Consider the following 19,281-nt stretch of genomic DNA (forward strand, 5'->3'; position numbering starts at 1 on the left):
TATATGCAATTTTCATACTTTTACCAACAATCAAGTTTGGATTTTGTGCTATTTTGTTACAAATGACCTCTGAAGAAAATAAGAGATATAATTTCATAAATAAAGTGATGGAAATTCCTCTTTTTGTGCTCAGGCCAGCTCAGAGAACATACGGACCACAGAAAACATAAAATTTCAGATATAGACATTAATGGGTTAAAGCCAGGCAACCTAAATTGATGACTGTATCTAATTAGGCTAATGCTGGTCTTGTGGGCACATAATAAGCACACAGAAAGGGAGCCCTGAGAATGACTTTCCAGGGCGTCTCCTTAGCCAGATTTTACCAGTGTAAAGTGTGTGACCGTAACCTTGAGTAAAGCTTGCGCAAGCTTGTTTACCAATCAGAAAGCTGATGTCGCTCGACCATCGTAATCAAAACTGAACCTGTGCACGACTCTCAGAAAAGGCATTCGTACATGTTGGGTTGATGAATCCTGATTCTGAGCTTCTGACACCTCTGCTTGAGCGGTGTAGCAGACTGTCAGTCAAGAAGAATGTCAATCAAGTGTGCTCATTAGAATATTAGGCCACGCCCAGACAGCTCTCAGATACCTCTGATCAGGAGTCTTTTCATAAGTTTCAATTTCATTCAACTTCTCTCTCTCTCTCTCTCTCTCTCTTATTTGTTATGAGGAGATAAGCTCCATGTCTGCAGTGTTTGTAGGGTGGTTGGGGGCCGCAGTGTATCGGGGCTTCATGCTTGACTGGCTGGAATCACACGGAGGGAAACTGACCTGCATCAGGGTCACTGCATCTTACAGCACAGCTGGGGATTTAAAACAGGGAGGCTTTCTCTCCTCCTTCTCTCTCTTTTTCATTCTCTCTCCATATCTCTTTAGCTCTCCCTCACTGTCCCATTCACTCTCCCTATCTCTCTCTCCCATTCTCTCTCTCTCCCTCTTTCTCCCATTCTCTCTCACTATCTCTCTCCCTCTTTCTCCTTCTCTCCTATCTTACTCTCTGTCATTCCTGCCCTCTTTTACTGTCTCTTTCTCTCTCTGCCTTTCTTGCCCTCTCTTTCCACCTCTCTTTCTCTGCCTATCTCTTTTTCTTTCTCTGCCTCTCAGTTTCTTTGTCTTTCTTTTTCCTTCTCTGCCTCTCTCTCTGCCTCTTTTTTCTCTCTGCTTCTCTCCCTCTCTCTTTTCCTTCTCTTTGCTTATCTTTCTCTTTCTTTCTCTCTCTTTTTCCTTCTCTCCCTCTCTTTCTTTTTCTTTGCTTCTCTCCCTCTCTCTTTTCTCTCTGCCTCTTTCTTTCTTCCACTCTCTCTCTTTTTCCTTCTCTCCCTCTCTCTTTTCTCTCTGTACCTCTCGTGATCTTCCCATTTCTCCCTTCCTCTTCTCAGTCTCCCTCTATATATTAAGAGTATCATTCTAAGATGCCGTATAATCTATTTGAAACAATTGTGGATATAACAAGTTTTTGAAAAGAATAACAGCTGATTTAGATACCTGAGCGTTAGTCTTGGCTTTGCCATGTTTAAACTGTGGTCTTATTCACCCAGTTACTAGTCTTATGATTTATTCTTCAGTTGCTTCTATAAAAGATGTAAAGAAGTCATTGTGAGGAACTGAAATGATCCCACAAATGAGCTCCAAGGCCTTAAGGGTTTAAGGCAGTTGGTAGATCATAATGTATATGGCAGGAATGACTGACCAACACACACAAACACACATACACACACACACACACACTCTCACACTCACTCAGGCAATCTCTTACCTGCGTGTCAGTCGGCCGCGTCGCAGCGTTACATTCGGTGTCGTCCATGACGGAGCCGTACGAGCCCACCACACACTTCACTGCTCTGATCTGATAGCCAGGACCACATGTGGTGGTACACTAAAGAGAAAGAGAGATGAATTATTGCTCAAAATCAACCTCCAGGTTATTGCATATACACATGTAAAAACTTTCTATAGTAACTGACAAAGATATTTACCATCAAGAATTAAGCTCTAATGAAATTAATATCTAGAATGCCTCATAAAAAAGTGGCAAAAGTGGTTAGCAGATCTCAAGGCAAACAAGACATTACTAAAAAACTGAAAATTACAGTATTTTATGTAGCATTTAACAACTTGTTGATGTCCCCCTCAAAAAACGAAATATTGAATAAAACATAAATATCTAGTTTGTAATTTATAATATAGCTTTCATATTCCTCAATTAAAATAGATTATAATTAATAGAAACTCATAATCTTGATGAATCTGCTAAATAATTTGTTGGTAATTTGATCATAGAAGTGCTAGTAGAAATTAGCATTATTGAAGCGGTGGTACTCCAGCTGCTTATAAAGTGTAAAGATCTTTAAAGACTACATTAAACCAATAAGCCATGAGAGGCTGTGCGTTACTGAGATTTTATCATGGGAAGGGTTCTCTTAAAACTCCCTACCCGTGATAAATGATGCATTTTTTGGCTGTGGAGGCTAGAATTTCCAAACTTTAATAACTAGCACACTGTTTAGGGAGTACGGAGCCGTTTGGGATTCAGCCTAGGTTTGACGGTATCTCTAACTGAAAGACGAACATTTGAAGTGTGTAATCCATTCAAGTGACATTTTTCAGACTTTTATACTGCTGTTTTACAGTTAATCACACTGTAAGTACTTTAATTCAAGCCTGTGATATTAATGATGAAGTTGATTAGGTTGTTTTATATCTTTTAGCCTGTTAGCTAGCTGACCAGCTTAGTTCTAGTTAAGAACATAAGTTGTCAGCCCCTCAGTTTAAACTACAGCACAGTGCAGTGGCGTAGTAATATACAATTCGGTTGTTGTGAGGTGGTCATGTCTCTGAGTTTAACATATCAGAAAAAATAAAAATGTAAAATGTACAATATGCCATCATTTTTGCACCGGTCACATTTAATATGTTAAATTCAGCAAATAAAGCAATTAAACAGTAATTGTGCACTAAAATATGCCTGTTAACTTATTTTCTTGTAGAAAATTAACAAAACATCTTTTGACCAGGGGTGCCCAAACTTTTGTACATGACTGTATTTGAAGCAGCTAGAGCACACCAAGTTTCCACATTACATTATGTTATCTCATTATTTTGATGCATAATAAAATTCAAATTTGAAGGTTACTTACTTTTTTAAGCTAAAACTCCAAATTAGTCTTTACAGTCTGTAAGTGCTTTCAATCATTTGAACTAATGCATATTAAAAGCAGTTTCCCTTGGCAAGCCTCGGTTCAGGAACAGTAAGAAGTGATAAGCACAACAAGCCAGTCATCTCTCTTTTCATCTACCTGTGCCATTTTCTCCCATTCCTTTTCCCCCTCATTGACTTCAGTGAAATGAGGTCAAGCTTGTGTGGCGTTGTTTTCCGCTCGAATTCCACAAGCTTCATTTAACGCCTTCAAACATACGTTTAAAGTGATTGCTTACTCCACGCTATAGGAGCATCTAATCTCCATCATACTTTCGGACTTCCGAGAGCCGGTTCCTCTCTTTTTTTGTGGCTTTTGATCGCAGCGTTCCATATTTGGGGTTGAGGCAGATATTTTCTGCTATAGCTCATCTATTTAAGATGTTGTCCACAGACATAAATTGCTTATGCTCACGATGCGCACATAACGTGCAGATGGGATACTGTATACAGCCAATTGTTTATGCTGGTTTTGGCTTCGCTCTTTATTAGTGTAAACCTCAATCCGCACCAGAGGACATTTCACACGATGTAAATCAGGACAGAAGCCTACTGTATCTCACACTGGACAACGACTTCACGCCAGCATTTTGTACACCTAGAAATGTTAATCCAATATTTACCCTTTTGGTTTTACATGGCTATGGTAGCTAAGAAGTAATGGAAGATCATAGCCACTAGTTAGCATTATGCAAACTGCATGCATACGTACCTCAAAGCTGAGTTAAATTAACTCAAATAGATTTGCTTATGTAGTTTCTTACACTGTATGACATATTGTTATGTATAGAAATGAAAAATCAAAATGTAAACAGACCTCAAAGCGGCTAATACTACACAACATGTCCAATTTTTAGATAAGAGTATGCCGTATAATGGTTGATTTACTGCTTAACTATCACTTTACACTGCTAATGCCAAGTTAATATTATGGAACTTATGGAGATCATGGTAACCAGTCATCACTGGCTGTCTTTATCATAAATACACTAAATATCAAACGATTCTTGTAAATTAAAAGCCATACTGTGTGATTTTGTGACTAATAATGTTTAGTACTTTTACAAGTCTTTAAGAGCTCAAAGCAGCTTTGTTACGTAATCATTACCCAATATTTGAGGTTCACTGAATCACGGCTATGAACAAAGCAACTGGATCTTCAAGCTTGATTTCTTGTTGCATGTGTTCAGTTTGTTAATCTACAGGAGGCAGATTTGCAGTTCCAACACGTGCAACTTTTTAGCAAACACTTTATGGCTTTATGACACCACAACAGATATGAAACTTTAAAATTCACATACAATCAGCACAACTTTGACATCTTTATTCAAAGTTCATTTTTGTCCAAATTTATTAAGATAATAAATAATAATAAGATAATAAATAATTCATTCAGATTGGTCTGAAAAACCTACGAGGTGCCACTTTACAATAACACTACCCTTATAAAAGGTTTATGAAGGGTCAGTTTATTAGTGGTTATTAATTAGGTCATAAACATAATACATAAAGAACAACAAGGGCACCTGCTTGCCAAATAGTGAACCCACTTATTTTACTTTGTCCTGTCCATCTGTCAGCATTAAACCTGTTGGCTTCATCAAACATTAAATTTATGATATAAACACTCACTGTTGCCCTTGGTATTTACATGTTTTAACTGATTTTTGTGTTTATGATCTAATTAATAACAATTAATAATTTTAAACCATTCATAAATCCTTTATAAAGGTGGTACCACTGACTAAGTCAGAATTTGTGTGGTAGTGATAGGAACCGGACGTCTGAATTTAATGGCTCTAAAAGCGTCCTCGTGGAAAGTTACGGCATTAAAAAGGTTTCAAATGTGTGCCGCTGTTTTATTGTAGTTCTTGGATAAAGTTTTTGCAAAAAATGTATTTTAAAATGAAACATTAAATATAAAAAGACATTGTGACCCCTGGTTTATATCATCACCACTGTAAAGAAATCTGTGTCAGTTAGATTTTTTATAATTAATCAATTCATATCAAACTACCCTAAATTACCTGGTTTACAACATTTGAAAAAAAATTAAAAGTTGAAAACTTGGTGGAATTTCCCTTTAGAAAATACTGGACTGACAACTGAACAAAATAGTGAGAATGCCTGGCTGTACTCACCTGTCCCCAGGGTCCGACCTGCCAGGACGCACATTCCTGCTGCTGACATGCTTGCACTGATTCCGGTTTGGACGAGTCACAGAAACGGTCGTCTAGCCGGTCCTCTCCAAACTGACACCATGTCTGCCGGTGCTTGTAGCCCTTTCCACATGTCACAAGGCACTGCCAAACGAGCCCAGATGGAATATAGTTGGCTCAAACCATGCTGAGCTCTTAGGTAATCTCAAATAGACTTCATTGTGTGGTTTCTGACACTGTATAATACACTATTATTTATAAAACTGGACAAAAGTACAGTCCAAATTCTAGCTTGAAGATACACATTATGGCCATAAACATGTGAACACCTGACATTCACAACTATATCAGCTCACTGGACTTCCCATTGCAAAACTATGGGCATTAATATGAAGTGGCCCCCCACTTTAGAGAGTGTCTGCGGGAATTAGTGCCCATTTAGTCAAAAGGACATTTTGGATGAGAATGATGTTGGATGAGAAGTCTTGGCTCACGTTCTAATTCATCCGAAAGGTGTTCAGAGGGGTTGAGGTCAGGGCTCTGTGCAGGCCACTGGAGTTCCTCCACACCAAACCTGTCAAACTATGTCTTTATGGAGATGCACAGGGGCACAGTCATGCTGGAACAGGAAAGGGCCTTCCGCAAAAGTACTACCACAAAGTTGGAAATGTATGACTGTGTAAAATGTCTTAGTACGATGTAGCATTAAAATCCCCCTGAACTGGACATAAAGGGCCCAAACCTTTAAAAACAGCCCCAGCCCATTATCCCTCCTCAACCAAACTTTATTGTTGGCACTATGCATTCCAGTAGATAGCATTCTTCTGCCATTCACCAAACCCAGATTCATCCACCAGACTGCCAGATAGTGAAGCATGATTCATCACTCCAGAGGCCACGTTTCCACTGCTCCAGAGTCCAGTGGCGGCGTGCTTTACACCACTCCAGCCGCTGCTCGGCATTGTGCATAGTGATCTTAGGCTTGTGTGCAGCTGCTTGGTCATGGAAACTTATTTCATGAAGCTCCTGACACACAGTTCTTGTGTTGATTTTGTTTCCAGAAGTAGTTTGGAACCCTACAGTGAGTGACGCAACAGCAGAACATAGGCTACTATTTCGTGGCTGAGCTGCTGTTGCTCTTAGATACTGCTATTTCACAATAGTAGTACTTACAGTTGACTGGGGCAGATCTAGCAAAGAGGAAATTTCATGAACTGATTTGTGGCAAAGGTGGCATCCTATGACAATGGCATGTTTAAAGACACTGAGCTCTTAAGTACGACCCATTTTACTGCCAGTGCTGGTCTTTGGAGACTGAATGGCTTTGTGCTTGATTTTATACACCTGTTAGTGAGGGGTGTAGATAAAACACCTGAACTCAATATTATGGAGAGGTGTTCACAGACTTTTGGCCATATAGTGTAACTGCTACCACTGTTTTTAGCTATACGACACACTTTCTGTCATAGCATGGACATGTCAAATTTTAAATAATTACATTAACATATCACTGCTCTTGGACCAAAACCTCGTAACTCCAAAATACTTACTAACTTTACAGGAGAAGGAAAAAACCTACTTTACTTTTAATGTAAGTCAATGGCACCAGACTTTTTTCCCCGTTTCTTTTAGTCCATTTACCTTCAAATTTACACACAATATAAAGGACAGCAGGCATTTTCAAATTATGACAAAAACTGAAAAATGGAGACAAGGTTTTGGTCCGACAGCAGTGATATATACATAAGCAATGCTTTCCTGGACTGTGGATCATAGATGCTTGGTAAGGTTTCACTTCAGACTTTCACATTAGCTATATATTGAGACTTCAGGAAAGCGTGAATGTTGTGTTACAGTGTTACCTCTGACCAGTCCCCAGTCTTCCACTGTGGACACAGGAACTCATTGCAGGGCTGGACAGTGAGCTTGTCTCTCGAGTTGCATTTGCTCTCATCATCATCATCCTCAGACGACTTTCCGCACACCGCGCTCCGGCGTCGTGTTCCACCTCCGCAGCTTTTAGAGCACTAAACAAAGTAATCGCACAAACAAACAAAGACTCAGTGCTCGACTTCTCCTCAGACGTTTAGAGGAGGAGAGAGAACTGCTGATCTGCTGGTCTCTTTCAACGGCTAAAGTGAAAACTCAGCAAAAAATCTAATTTACATAACTGCCCTCTTGCACAGATTGTAGTTGATCAGTCAAGATGTGTTTGGTGTCTGAAGTCCGCTTTTTTGGTTTTGTACTGCAGCTATGAGGCTAATGTAGCTAACAAGTAATGGAAGTGTATGACCAAGAATTCGCACCAAGAAGCCTAAAATCATGCCTCAAATCATGTCAAGTTGCTAAATACTCTTGAATGTTGTTGTGTATGTGTGTATGTGGTTTCATATTCATGTGTTTCATTGCTAAAAACCAGTGGTCATCTTAAGCCTGAATTTTTTTCTCCATTTTTTGCCCAATTACATACACAACTAGCATATATTTAGGGATAACGGAAAGCTGTGTAATTTAATTTCTCATCAAACTATTCCTTTAATAGACCTCCTCCACTTAAAAATGTGCTTTTTTTAAATGGTTACCTTCTCCTGGATAGCTTATTATGACTACATACACCGATCAGGCATAACATTATGACCACCTCCTTGTTTCTATGCTCATTGTCCATTTTATCAGCTCCACTTACTATATAGGTGCACTTTGTAGTTCTACAATTACAGACTGTAGTCCATCTGTTTCTCTGCATACTTAGTTACCCCCCTTTTACCCTGTTCTTCAGTGGTCAGGACCCCCATGGACCCTCACAGAGCAGGTACTATTTGGGTGGTGGATCATTCTCAGCACTGCAGTAACACTGACGTGGTGGCGGTGTGTTAGTGTGTGTTGTGCTGGTACGAGTGGATCAGACACAGCAGTGCTGCTGGAGTTTTTAAACACTGTGTCCACTTACTGTCCACTCTATTAGACACTCCTACCTTGTCAGTCCACCTTGTAGACGTAAAGTCAGAGACGATAGCTCATCTGCTGCTGCACAGTTTGTGCTGGTCATCCTCTAGACCTTCATCAGTGGTCACAGGACGCTGCCCACAGGGCGCTGTTGGCTGGATATTTTTGGTTGGTGGACTATTCTCAGTCCAGCAGTGACACTGAGGTGTTTAAAAACTCCAGCAGCACTGCTGTGTCTGATCCACTCAGACCAGCGCAACACACACTAACACACCACCACCACATCAGTGTTACTGGTCGGTGTAGAGAGAAATGTCAAATGTATCACAGTACATCCCAAAAAAGCGTTTCATGGTGTGCTCAGTAGCAGGTTAGCTTTGTTTGTCACAAATGAGCTTGAGCCTCTCACAGTCCATTATACTAAAACTAGAAGATGCCTGCTTTAATGTAGCTTAGCTGTTTGAAATGTCTGGACTGCAATAAGCTGTTAGCTACTTAAGAAATCTATGATGGTGTCTAATTTATGTTTCACATAGTAAACTGTCAAATATGGTGCAAGGCTTAACATTTTAAAGCTCCACCTTACAACACAGGTTCATTTTGGCTAAGTTCGCTTCACCTATCCTTGCTTCAGTACCCCCGTTAGCACTGGAAGCTAGCATTAGCTTAGCAATAAGGCCTAAACAGCTTCACACATAACCATGTAGGTTTATTTCAGCTCAATACAGCCTCACTGATGCAGGTGTAGTGGATATCTGAGTGGGTAAACCTGTGTGTTTAGCTGTTAGCTTAAGCTACTCTTCCTTCAATATCCTCATTAGCACTGGAAGCTAACGTTCATGTAGAAAAAAGGCCTAAACAGCTTTACACACAACCACACAGGTTCATTCCAGCTTAATAAAGACTCACTGAAGCAGGTTTAGAAGATAATGACTCAAATGTGAGCCAGTGAACCCGTGTTTTTGTGTGTGGAGCTGTTAGCTTAAGCTACTTTTGAGTCATATCCACATTAGCATCAGATGCTAATGTTAGCTTAGCGAGAAGGCTAAACCAGCAATTCTGGTGCTGACCTGAGGCAAGTTTAGAGGATAAAGACACAAATCTGAGCGAGTGAAGTCGAGTCACTGGTGCTGACTTCAGACAGAAGTTAAAGTGGGAGCTTATGCTTATTTCTGCTCTGGCAATGGAAGAGGGAGTGGGGTTTAGAAACAAGGCAGCAAGGGGGCATTTACAATTGGCGTAATGGGGCATTTTTATGGATCTTTGCATTCTTAATGAGTGTTGAGGTTTAGTGATGCTCACTTGCCATTTTTAGTAGTTTATTGGTCATAACAATAATATACAAAAACATTTAACAATTCATTTTTCAGCATAGTTTTTTTAAGCTATGATTTTTGGGGTACCTTAAGGCTGGAATTCATGTTCAGGATATTAGTCCAGCTACAGCTATCCTTGTCCAGATCTTGGACCTGCTGAGTTGAATGGTTTATGCAGAGAACATGATAGGGCTTGATCAGAAATTAGCTCCCTCACCTCTGACCAGGGTGAATATTCCCAGCCTCCAGGGTTACAGTCTCCATGGCAAACCTCCTTGTCATCAGGCTTGCGCTGGTTGCTGCAGTATCGGTCGTCAACCTTCTGGGTTTTGCTGTCGGTTCGGCTGTGTTTTGCACAGTAGATTTCCAGGGTGCGGTAGCCCAGTCCGCACGTAGCTGTACACTCACTCTTACGGGCGATGTGCCACCTGTCACATGAAGAAAAATGTTATGGGCCTCTGACCCAGCACAACAAACAGGGCAAAAAAAATCTGTCCTAACCTGACTGCGGCCCCACAAAATTCTGTCTGAATCTGACTGCAACCCATCAAGATTCTTCCTAAACCCAACTGTAGCCTAACAAAGATGCATCTGAACCCAACTAAAGCCTAACAAAATTCTGTCAAAACCCAACTGTAACCCAACCAAATTCTGTCTAAAACCAACTGTAACCCAACCAAATTCTGTCTAAAACCAACTTCGGCCTAGCAAAGATGCATCTGAATCTGACTCTAGCCTAACAAAATGTCTAAACTCAATTGTAACCCACCAAAATTCTGTCTACACCTGACTGTAGCCTAACAAAATTGCATCTGAACCTGACTGTAACCTAACAAATTTACTCTAAACCTGACTGTAACCCAACAAAATTCTGTCTAAATTAAACTGTACCCAGCAAAATTCTGTCTAAACCCAACTGTAACCCAGCAAAATTCTGTCTAAACTCGACTGTAACCCAACAAAACTGTCTAAACCTGACTGTAGCCCAATAGAACTGTGCCTAAACACGAATGTAGCCCTTCGACAGAATTTAAGTAACAGTTTCTAGCTCTTTTAACTTTCATTAGTACAAGTTTTATTAACCCAAAATAAACCCAACCTGCTAACTCACTTTTTAAAACAGCAATTGTATTTTACAGTCTAATGTTGGCAGATTCAGACAAATATTTCAAGCTGAGACTAGCAGGCCTTAAAAGTTCACTGCACCTTATTTGGCTTAACTGGTTGAATACCTGAGTTCACAGTCTGTGTTGCATGGTTCTGTGATGGCGGCAGGTCGAGGTGAGCCGTGACACCTCTGGTCTGAAACCACCACACGGTCAGACTCACGACTGCACAGGATCTTCCTCTTACGTTCACCTGAGCAGTGCAACAAAAATAAAGACAAAAATAAAGATCTCTATTTTAGGAGGGATATGTATATACACGGTAATACTCACACCTGCAAGAAAGAAAGAAAGAATGAATGAATGAATGAATGACTGAATGTCAACACAGCCAAAATTCATTTTAAGTCAATTTAAGCGAGCTTGCCCAGTGATAGCTCCACAATCTCTCTGGCCTGTTCTTAAATAAGCGGAGGTACATGTAATGGTGCGTACACTAACTCTGGACCATTAGATTCCCAGCACTTGGCTGTAAGAGGCTGTGAAGGCGGGCCAGAGATCTGGGTGGAAAACTGAAGCCCAGATGTTTGGACTGTCTGCACCACAAGTTCAGAGCTTCTTTGCTTTCAATGACCTCAAAGACCCCATCAGACTACTTCCCCGACAGGATACTGGCAAACATGGTGGAGACTCCAGAAATCAAGCATACTTATTTTGAAAAACAACCTTCAACCAAACATTTATTAAAGCCTAGCTATACGATTTATGCTGCTTTCATAACCCTAATCCAAACCATAACCCTAATTCTGATCCTAACCTTCAAGCCAAGAACACAGACCAAAGCTGAGGTAGGTTGGTTCTGTCTGTACTGAGCACCTGACTTTGCAAAGTTTAGCTCAGCTGTCAGTAGCTGTAGACATAACAACTAGGAAAATGTTGAAAAAGGAAACATAATTTGACAAATAATTTAGCTTGGAAGGTGTGTATAAACTGGCAATGGCAATAATGACTAGGGAAATGGTGGAAACAGGAAACGTCATGTGATAAACAATTCAGATTGGAAGATTGTTTCTTACCTTGGCACAGGCGGCTACACTCCTGCCACGGGCCGTACGCATCCCAGATAAACCGCTGAGTCTTATCCTCTATGGGGATGTTATAGGAATACCTGACATCTGGATTGTAGAGGTTACCTACAGATAGCACCTGCAATCAAAGAAACAAATTATTATTACATGAGTAAAAAGAATAAATACATAAATATATACCCGATACTTGTAGACTGAGCTTAATGACATTGTTTACGTGTATATATGTATATCTAAAGTTCAGTCTTAGAAGTTGGTTGTATTTTCTGCAATTTAACTGATTCACAAATGTTGTTTTTTGTTTCCTTTTCTCTGTAACAGCTTCTTGACAGCAAAATATATTTCAGACTCATAGTGCTGAGTTGTCTTCTCACAGCGGAAGGATGGACAGAAACACATGTGGATGTTTTCAGATCTGAAGCAGCTTGATTTTCTCCTCTCTCTCAAAGATGAAAGTACTTTTTATCTAATGGGGTTTCGGTGTCTACCAGGTCTTGCATGGTTGTTAGGAGTCCTATTTTTTCTATACCTTCTAATCATTTTTTAAAGTCTAGCTCGGGAACCTCTCTTTTTTCACTTATTTCCCCCCATTCTTTATGCAAGTGGAATATCTTACATCTAATCTCCTCAGAAATATCTACTGAAAAATGAACTTGTACTTAATGGCCATTTTGACTGGATATAAAGTGAATGAAGGGAGGTGTCTGAACTTTATAGGCATATTACATGCAAATACTTTTCTATAAAACAGTGTTTAATGATTTAATGACATAGCCAGAAAACATCCTTGAAACTTTGATCAAGTTAACTACAGAAAGTCTGTTTAGATTTATGATCCATTATGAACGAAATGGCAAAAACGTAGCATCCTTACCTGGACGACGATCTCCTCCTCGATGCGGTCAGTGCAGTTGATTCTCTCGATCACGTGGTCAGAGCCGCTGTACTCTATAATGGCGTTCCCTACTTTGATTTCCCTTTTAAACATGCTGACCACAAAATCTCCGTTGAGTAAATATTCTCCACGACTGTTGGCCACGGCTGGGGAGCAAAGACAGAGGGACGTTACTCTGGAATTTAAATGAAAACTCAATGGACCAGGTTTCTGGACACAGATTAAGCCTTGTCTTGGATTAAAAAGGACTTTAAATAGAGAATTGGCGGCGTAACTTGATCCAATGTTAGCCTTTATCCAGTGTGAAAAACTGGTCAACTGTATAAACTCTCGGTCCGAGACTAAGTCTAATGAAGTCCAAGATCAACTTAGGTTGAAACAGGTGGTAGCAGTCGTCGTGTTCAGGCTTGGGTGCTCAGTTTCTGTTTGGGACAGATAAACTATTAGAAAGAGCATTTAAGTCTTAAGTAAAAGCTCTGAGGAATTATCCACTTGCTGCAAACTAAATTTGTCTCGCTATGCATTTAAGCCTGGCCTCACAGAAACAGTGAACGTTTCCATTGATTGTAAGGCTTGGCGATTGAGAGGGAAGATGAAGCTAATTGGGTTAAAGTAGTGCAGCATTCCTCAGAGGGGCTGAGTCTTCCTGTGCTGCAGTCAGTCTAGTGCACAGATTCACACTAATGCGATTATGTAGCTTATTTCCTGCGTTACTTTCCTCACCATTTCACACATCACAGAGCCCAGCCCCTTCCCACAATCCCCTTTTTTCCCGTTTGTGTGCACGGACCCTCAAAAGCACACATAAAACTTTGTATTCCTCTCTTTGTTGGGCATTTCCATTGGCTTCTGTATTACTGTGTCTCTAAAAATTGGTAAGGCAATACCCAACCCAACTCTAACTTTAATCTCTGGAATCAAAGCAAAATTTTTGGCCTATGTTTTTGTAAATAACTATGTGTATAACCCTTTTCATACATGCAAATACAGCTTAACAATAAAGCAGTGTAAACAATACAGTGAAGAGCAAAAAATAGCACAAAATTAAAAGAACTTTTCTGCAGGTCCCCTAGTGGCCAATCCTGGAATAATGGAAATCGATTCAGACATTTTTAGCTGATAATCATAATCAAAATATATTTTTTTTCCCTGTAAATCTGTTATTAGCTCAACTAGGACACTGTTGTCTCGCTATGTGTGAAATTTTGTGACTCTGGGTTGAGCTGCTAGCGAGCAATAAGGAGTGAGAATCTTCTGTTGTTAAAAACAATTCAGATGTCTCCATAAAGACGGCCATCTTGAGAGAAAACAGACAGCAATGCTTTTTTCCATACTAAAAAATTGTGTACTACTGCCACAGTAATAAAAAATGCATTTAATCATAATTAAAATGCTTTTAAAAATGTACAAATGTACTTTATAACCATTTAAATGAGGATCTGATCCACTGTTTTCTAAATCATACACTTTTCATACTCAAAAATCAACATTATTGAGGAAAAAATATACTGCATAGTTCAACTGAGGGTCCTTCAAAACAGCGCAAACTGTTTATTATGGCTACTGTGTAAGGTAAAAGATCATCATTTATCCTAATAAGGACCGGACAAAAGCCCTAACAATAACATAATGTCCATGCTTTCGTTCATCACGGGCATATCAAGTCCCCACATGGAGCTAAATACGCGCACTCAAGCTCAAACACAGGCACATACACCGCTGTCGTCTCCGGGGCACAATGACCTACTCAAGCTACAAGCTGAGGACAAGGTCTTCCCCCCAAGGCTTCCGAAAAGTTCCGGCCCATTAACACGCAAGCATGTGCTTGGCACACTCTAAGCCTTAGCTGCTCTTGCTTCTCAGACCACCGGCTGCAAGCGGTCCTCGCCCTTTCCCCCAAATAAACCTCCTTCCAACCAAGCTCCTTGCAACGACTCGTGCAGCCTCTCACGTGTCACACTATGGCAGATAGTCGACTAGACTGCAGCACTGTCAGCTGGGCACTTTTGGTTCGTGAGAAACGTCTGGAACCAATCGCATGCCACTCCGTGCTGAAAGCCCTCAGTGTAGAATTAACACCTTAGAGTGTGGAATGAAGTCCAGCTGGACATAAATGAACACTGTTAAGAGTTCATTCAAATCTACAGGTGTTAATTCAGCACTGGGAATTGCACAATGGAGAACTGAATGGAGAACATAACGCATGCATTAGCACTGAATAATGCATTGAAAATACAATATTTAAGCATTTATTAACAAATTACGTAAGTATTTGCGAGATGACATAAAACGTGTCCTGGTATTGTATTGACATATAACATATAACAGTGCATAAAGGCTCTTATACTAAAGTGACAAACATGTCAAACCTTGTATCGCCAAAATTATGACTTTACAGGAGAAGCAAAAAACATACTTTACTTTTAATGTAAGTCAATGGAACCAGAATTTTTTCCATTATTTTGGGCCGTTTCTTTTGGTCCGTTCATCATGAAATTTGCACATAATGTAAAGGGCTAAAGGTATTTTCAAATTATGTCAAAAACTGAAAAATGGAGATACGAGGTTTTCTTCCGACAGCAGTGATTTGTTTAATTTATAACAGTGTTATTAATGAAGTAACTTATAAGGCCTAGTTAAGAACACCATGTCATTACAATGCTATTTACTTTATGAAACGTCATATAGCAAATTCTGACATAAGCTGTACATAAGTGATCAAGCATTGCTTACTGCTTATGCATGTCCTATGGACCTCAGATATATTCTTAAAAAAAGCACACCTGTTTGTATCCGGAAATCTATGACCACATAAATGAAGGACACTTTAATACTTAAGGCCTTTAATTTGTAAAATGTAATTTCAGACAAATTAACTTTGCCTTTTTGGGGACCCGACAGTCACTTTTATGTACTTTAAGACTCATTCATTTGGCTGCATCTGCTGAGAATATCGTTTAACTATAGGCGAATGATTTGCTAAGTGAAGGTTCACATTTCTCTGAGGTTGACTCACCGAGGTAGTTATCATCCTGTGGTTTCCCTGAGTAGCTGTGCTGTCGCACGTCGATATTAGTAGCACCGCTGGGGATACGCACCACTACGTTGTAACCTAGAGGACAGATGACCAAATGAAATCTCAGCACATCATAATTTGACCACTGAGATGTAAGTCATTCAGAAAGTAGGAGGAACCAGGGGTCGCAATGTCTTCGCTGCCTTTTTATTTATTACCCAAAATGACCAGTCAATGTATTGTAGAATAGTGGTAGATCTGAATAAAATACATTTTCTTTGGGTGCTATTTTGCCTCACAATGCCCTGCATGTATCTGTATTTAAAAAAAATACATTTTAAGTCAAAATTTTATCTCAAAACTATCGTAAAACACTGTCTCAGTGGCATCAGACAATACATTCATAGTCATTCCATTTTATAGCTTTCATGAAAGAGATTTTAGAGACATTAAACACTTTGGATGTCTGGATCACCACTTGGTAAGTTTCTCTAAATGGAGCATTTCACATTAAATCACTCTAAATGACTTTACATCTTAATAATTTTATTATGCACAAATTTAAGAATAATTGGTCAAGTTCCCCTTCAACCCAGGCATGTGACATGAATTCGTGCTTACAGTGCTTATAAACCAGTGAAAACCATACAAGGTAATAAAATCAGGCTAAAGCTGTAGATATTATATTGTTAATAGGCTTAACTGCATTGAAGAGACGAGATAAACTGATCTGAACCAAAGTAAACCCAGTTACATTCGATTCAACCAAATGCATCTGAAGTAAACCTACCATAGTGCACTGTGTTGAAAGTGCCTGCTACAGTCTTGCAGGAGGAGTTGTCTCCCCCACACACTCCGCATTTATCTCTCCTGGCCTTGGAGTTCAAAACATGGTCACATCCCGCTTGCTGCAGAAGAGTGCAAATATGGAAGAGAATGAAGTCAGTATCACCGTCCATACAAAACATCATAAATTGCGTTCTACCACAGTGTATCAGGGATTATGATTTGAGGACTGTAAACTCAAGGGGCATACAACTTAATAGTAGTTTTAACAATCAATAACTGTGTTACATTAATGAAGAATAAAATTAAAACTGCATGTGTATAAAGTTTGAACGCTCCCAGTCAAATGTCATTTTGTTGACTTTCTAAGTGAAAATAAGTTAATCTGACATATTAGAAAAAAATTAGAACATATCAAATGTGCTATAACCTTTGCACAAGCCACATATTGTGTTTTTTTTCTCTAATATGGCAAATTCAGCAAAAAAAACAGTAAATTTGTATTAAAATGTGCATAAGTGTGCCCTCTGTAGAGGATGTGTTACCTTATTTTCACTTAAATCATCAAAAACCAACACAACATGTCATTCGACCAGGGGGGCCTGAACTTTTGCATACAACTTTAAACTTTAACAATATTTTTTTGGAAGAAATTTTGGATGATTTCTACTATATACACAATATAACGTGCAGCCAATGTTATTAGGCATTCTTAAGACTGTGATGTTATGCTGCTTCACTGTTTGGTAGAAAATACTGATCTAAAATCACCACTACGCACCCTGCACAGGCCCTGCACACATATGTCGTTGGTGTCGGGGCCACATGGCGTGCCGTCGATGACGCGGTCCCTGAGCTGATAGTAGGCTGTGCTGCCGGCCACTCTGCAGAAGAGCTTACAGCGATCCTTCATTAGAACTGAAGCAACACATTGAAAAGCAGAAAAACAGACACTGGGTCATTTTCAGAAAACAACTCTGACCATAGAAGATCATTTGGAGCTATTTATTTTTTTAATGAGGTTTTATTAGGTACAAATACCTTGAACCTCTCATTAGACATTTTATCTTGTACAGCTACTAAAGCGAAAACACTTTGTTTGGAGTGGTCCTTTGTAGATGATTAATAAACTCCTAACAGATCATAAGTAACATCAACAACATATCAGTGAAGAAGCTTTAGTAAAGCATCTGAATACATTAATATATCATAAATATCTTGTAGATGTTCTATTGATACATTACTTACATTAAGTAGATGTGTTGTTAATATGTTACTTCCATTATGCAAAACCTAACCCTAACCCTGGCCCTAATCCTAACCCTAACCCTAACCTCAACCCAAATCCTACTCCTAACCCTCATATATATAGCTAGCTCCCTTCAAAAGCAGATACATATGGACCAACTGCCCAAAAGACTAAACTTTAACCTCACAGTCATTAAATGCTGAAAAGCAAAAAAAACAAAGGCCACTTACTGCCGCTGTACTTGGGCACCCAGCGCACGTTTGGAGGTAGACCGTTGATGTTGAAATGGCGCCCGTTGAAGGTGGCACACTGCTCCTCTCTGAAGTCTTGGTCCTGCTTAGAACATGGCTCAGAGTTGCAGGAGCGGAACTTCATCCTACGTCCAACGCAGTACTTACCCCCATTTCTGGGCCTGAACAAAGAGACAAACACACACATAGCAGTGTGAAATGAATGAAATGGCTATATTTTAACATTTTTGCTTATTTTGCCTATTTGCTGTTATAAACTGTACTATTTACCCAGAATTAATTAACCAAAATCCATTACAACATACAAGTTTTTAACATCTCTACATAATTCAATCATTAATATTTAAATAAAGTCATTCAGAGTGGTTTGATGTGAAATGCTCCATTCTAGATAACTTGTTGTCTATAACTTGTTTACAGTGGTGGTGATCGGAACCAGGCGTCTGAAGAGTTTAATGCCTCTAGAAGGTAAAGTTATTTCATGAAATGGTTATGAGTACAATGTTCAATTTCCTTAGACATTGTTTTGAGATATGATTTTAGTGTAAAACATTTATTATATTGATGGTGGAGAGGTATGCAGATCATCATAGCCCAGATTTACCACCTTTTTATGGCCATCAAGTAAGACTTATAACTCAAAGACACGTTTAAGTTCACTGGGTGTTTTGCATAGTAAATAAAATGTCTATAACTACATTGTAGACATCGTAACCCCTGGTTCCTATCACCAGCACTGTGAAGAAATCCAAAGTCTATAGGTTTCTCCATTAAAACACTCTGAATGACTTTGTTTACATCACAGCCACTAAAGTGTGCACAAATTTTAAAGTTTTAGTGGAATTCCCCTTTAAGTTGACTGCAATAGGGGTCGTGCTTTTGATACCATCTTGCTGCTGTATTGCAGAAGCCATGACAGACTAGAAGGCAGGGCCGTTTCTGAAAATATGGGGGTCCCTAAATCCTCCCAATCATGTTATTCTCAATGCGAGGACGAAAAGTGGTTCATAAATTCTTCTAACCTCTACATGAATAGACCATTTATTTTAGAATACCAGATAAAATGGTATAAATTAATACAAATAAATTACAGTGTAATTGCAAACAATTATGACTGACAAAAACAACAGAAAAATTATAGACATACTTGTGGGGCCCATTGTGGCTTGGGGGCCCTAAGGGATGGTTTATAATGGCCTTGCTAGCAGGCCACAGATTGAATGTTAATCCTTGCTCTGTTGTCCTCAGAGAACAGAGCGAATGCACAG

At 39.4% G+C, this 19,281-nt stretch overlaps 1 protein-coding gene across 1 annotated transcript in view; it reads right to left on the reverse strand.

Moving 5' to 3' along the window:
• The window catches only part of adamts9 (ADAM metallopeptidase with thrombospondin type 1 motif, 9), a 105,580-nt gene that overhangs the window by 56,265 nt on the left and 30,034 nt on the right, over positions 1 to 19,281 (reverse strand). Inside the window, exons 13-23 of the mRNA XM_036559362.1 lie at positions 17,993 to 18,174; positions 17,295 to 17,431; positions 16,518 to 16,635; positions 15,728 to 15,823; positions 12,691 to 12,857; positions 11,805 to 11,934; positions 10,855 to 10,981; positions 9,840 to 10,050; positions 7,223 to 7,387; positions 5,343 to 5,504; positions 1,762 to 1,881 (exon numbers count right to left, since the gene is read on the reverse strand). Of these exons, the coding sequence (XP_036415255.1) occupies positions 1,762 to 1,881; positions 5,343 to 5,504; positions 7,223 to 7,387; positions 9,840 to 10,050; positions 10,855 to 10,981; positions 11,805 to 11,934; positions 12,691 to 12,857; positions 15,728 to 15,823; positions 16,518 to 16,635; positions 17,295 to 17,431; positions 17,993 to 18,174 (1,615 nt within the window). The remainder of the gene's footprint in view (positions 1 to 1,761; positions 1,882 to 5,342; positions 5,505 to 7,222; positions 7,388 to 9,839; positions 10,051 to 10,854; positions 10,982 to 11,804; positions 11,935 to 12,690; positions 12,858 to 15,727; positions 15,824 to 16,517; positions 16,636 to 17,294; positions 17,432 to 17,992; positions 18,175 to 19,281) is intronic.

The sequence above is a fragment of the Colossoma macropomum genome, unplaced genomic scaffold (genome assembly GCF_904425465.1).
Source record: "Colossoma macropomum unplaced genomic scaffold, Colossoma_macropomum, whole genome shotgun sequence".
Lineage (NCBI taxonomy): Eukaryota > Metazoa > Chordata > Actinopteri > Characiformes > Serrasalmidae > Colossoma > Colossoma macropomum.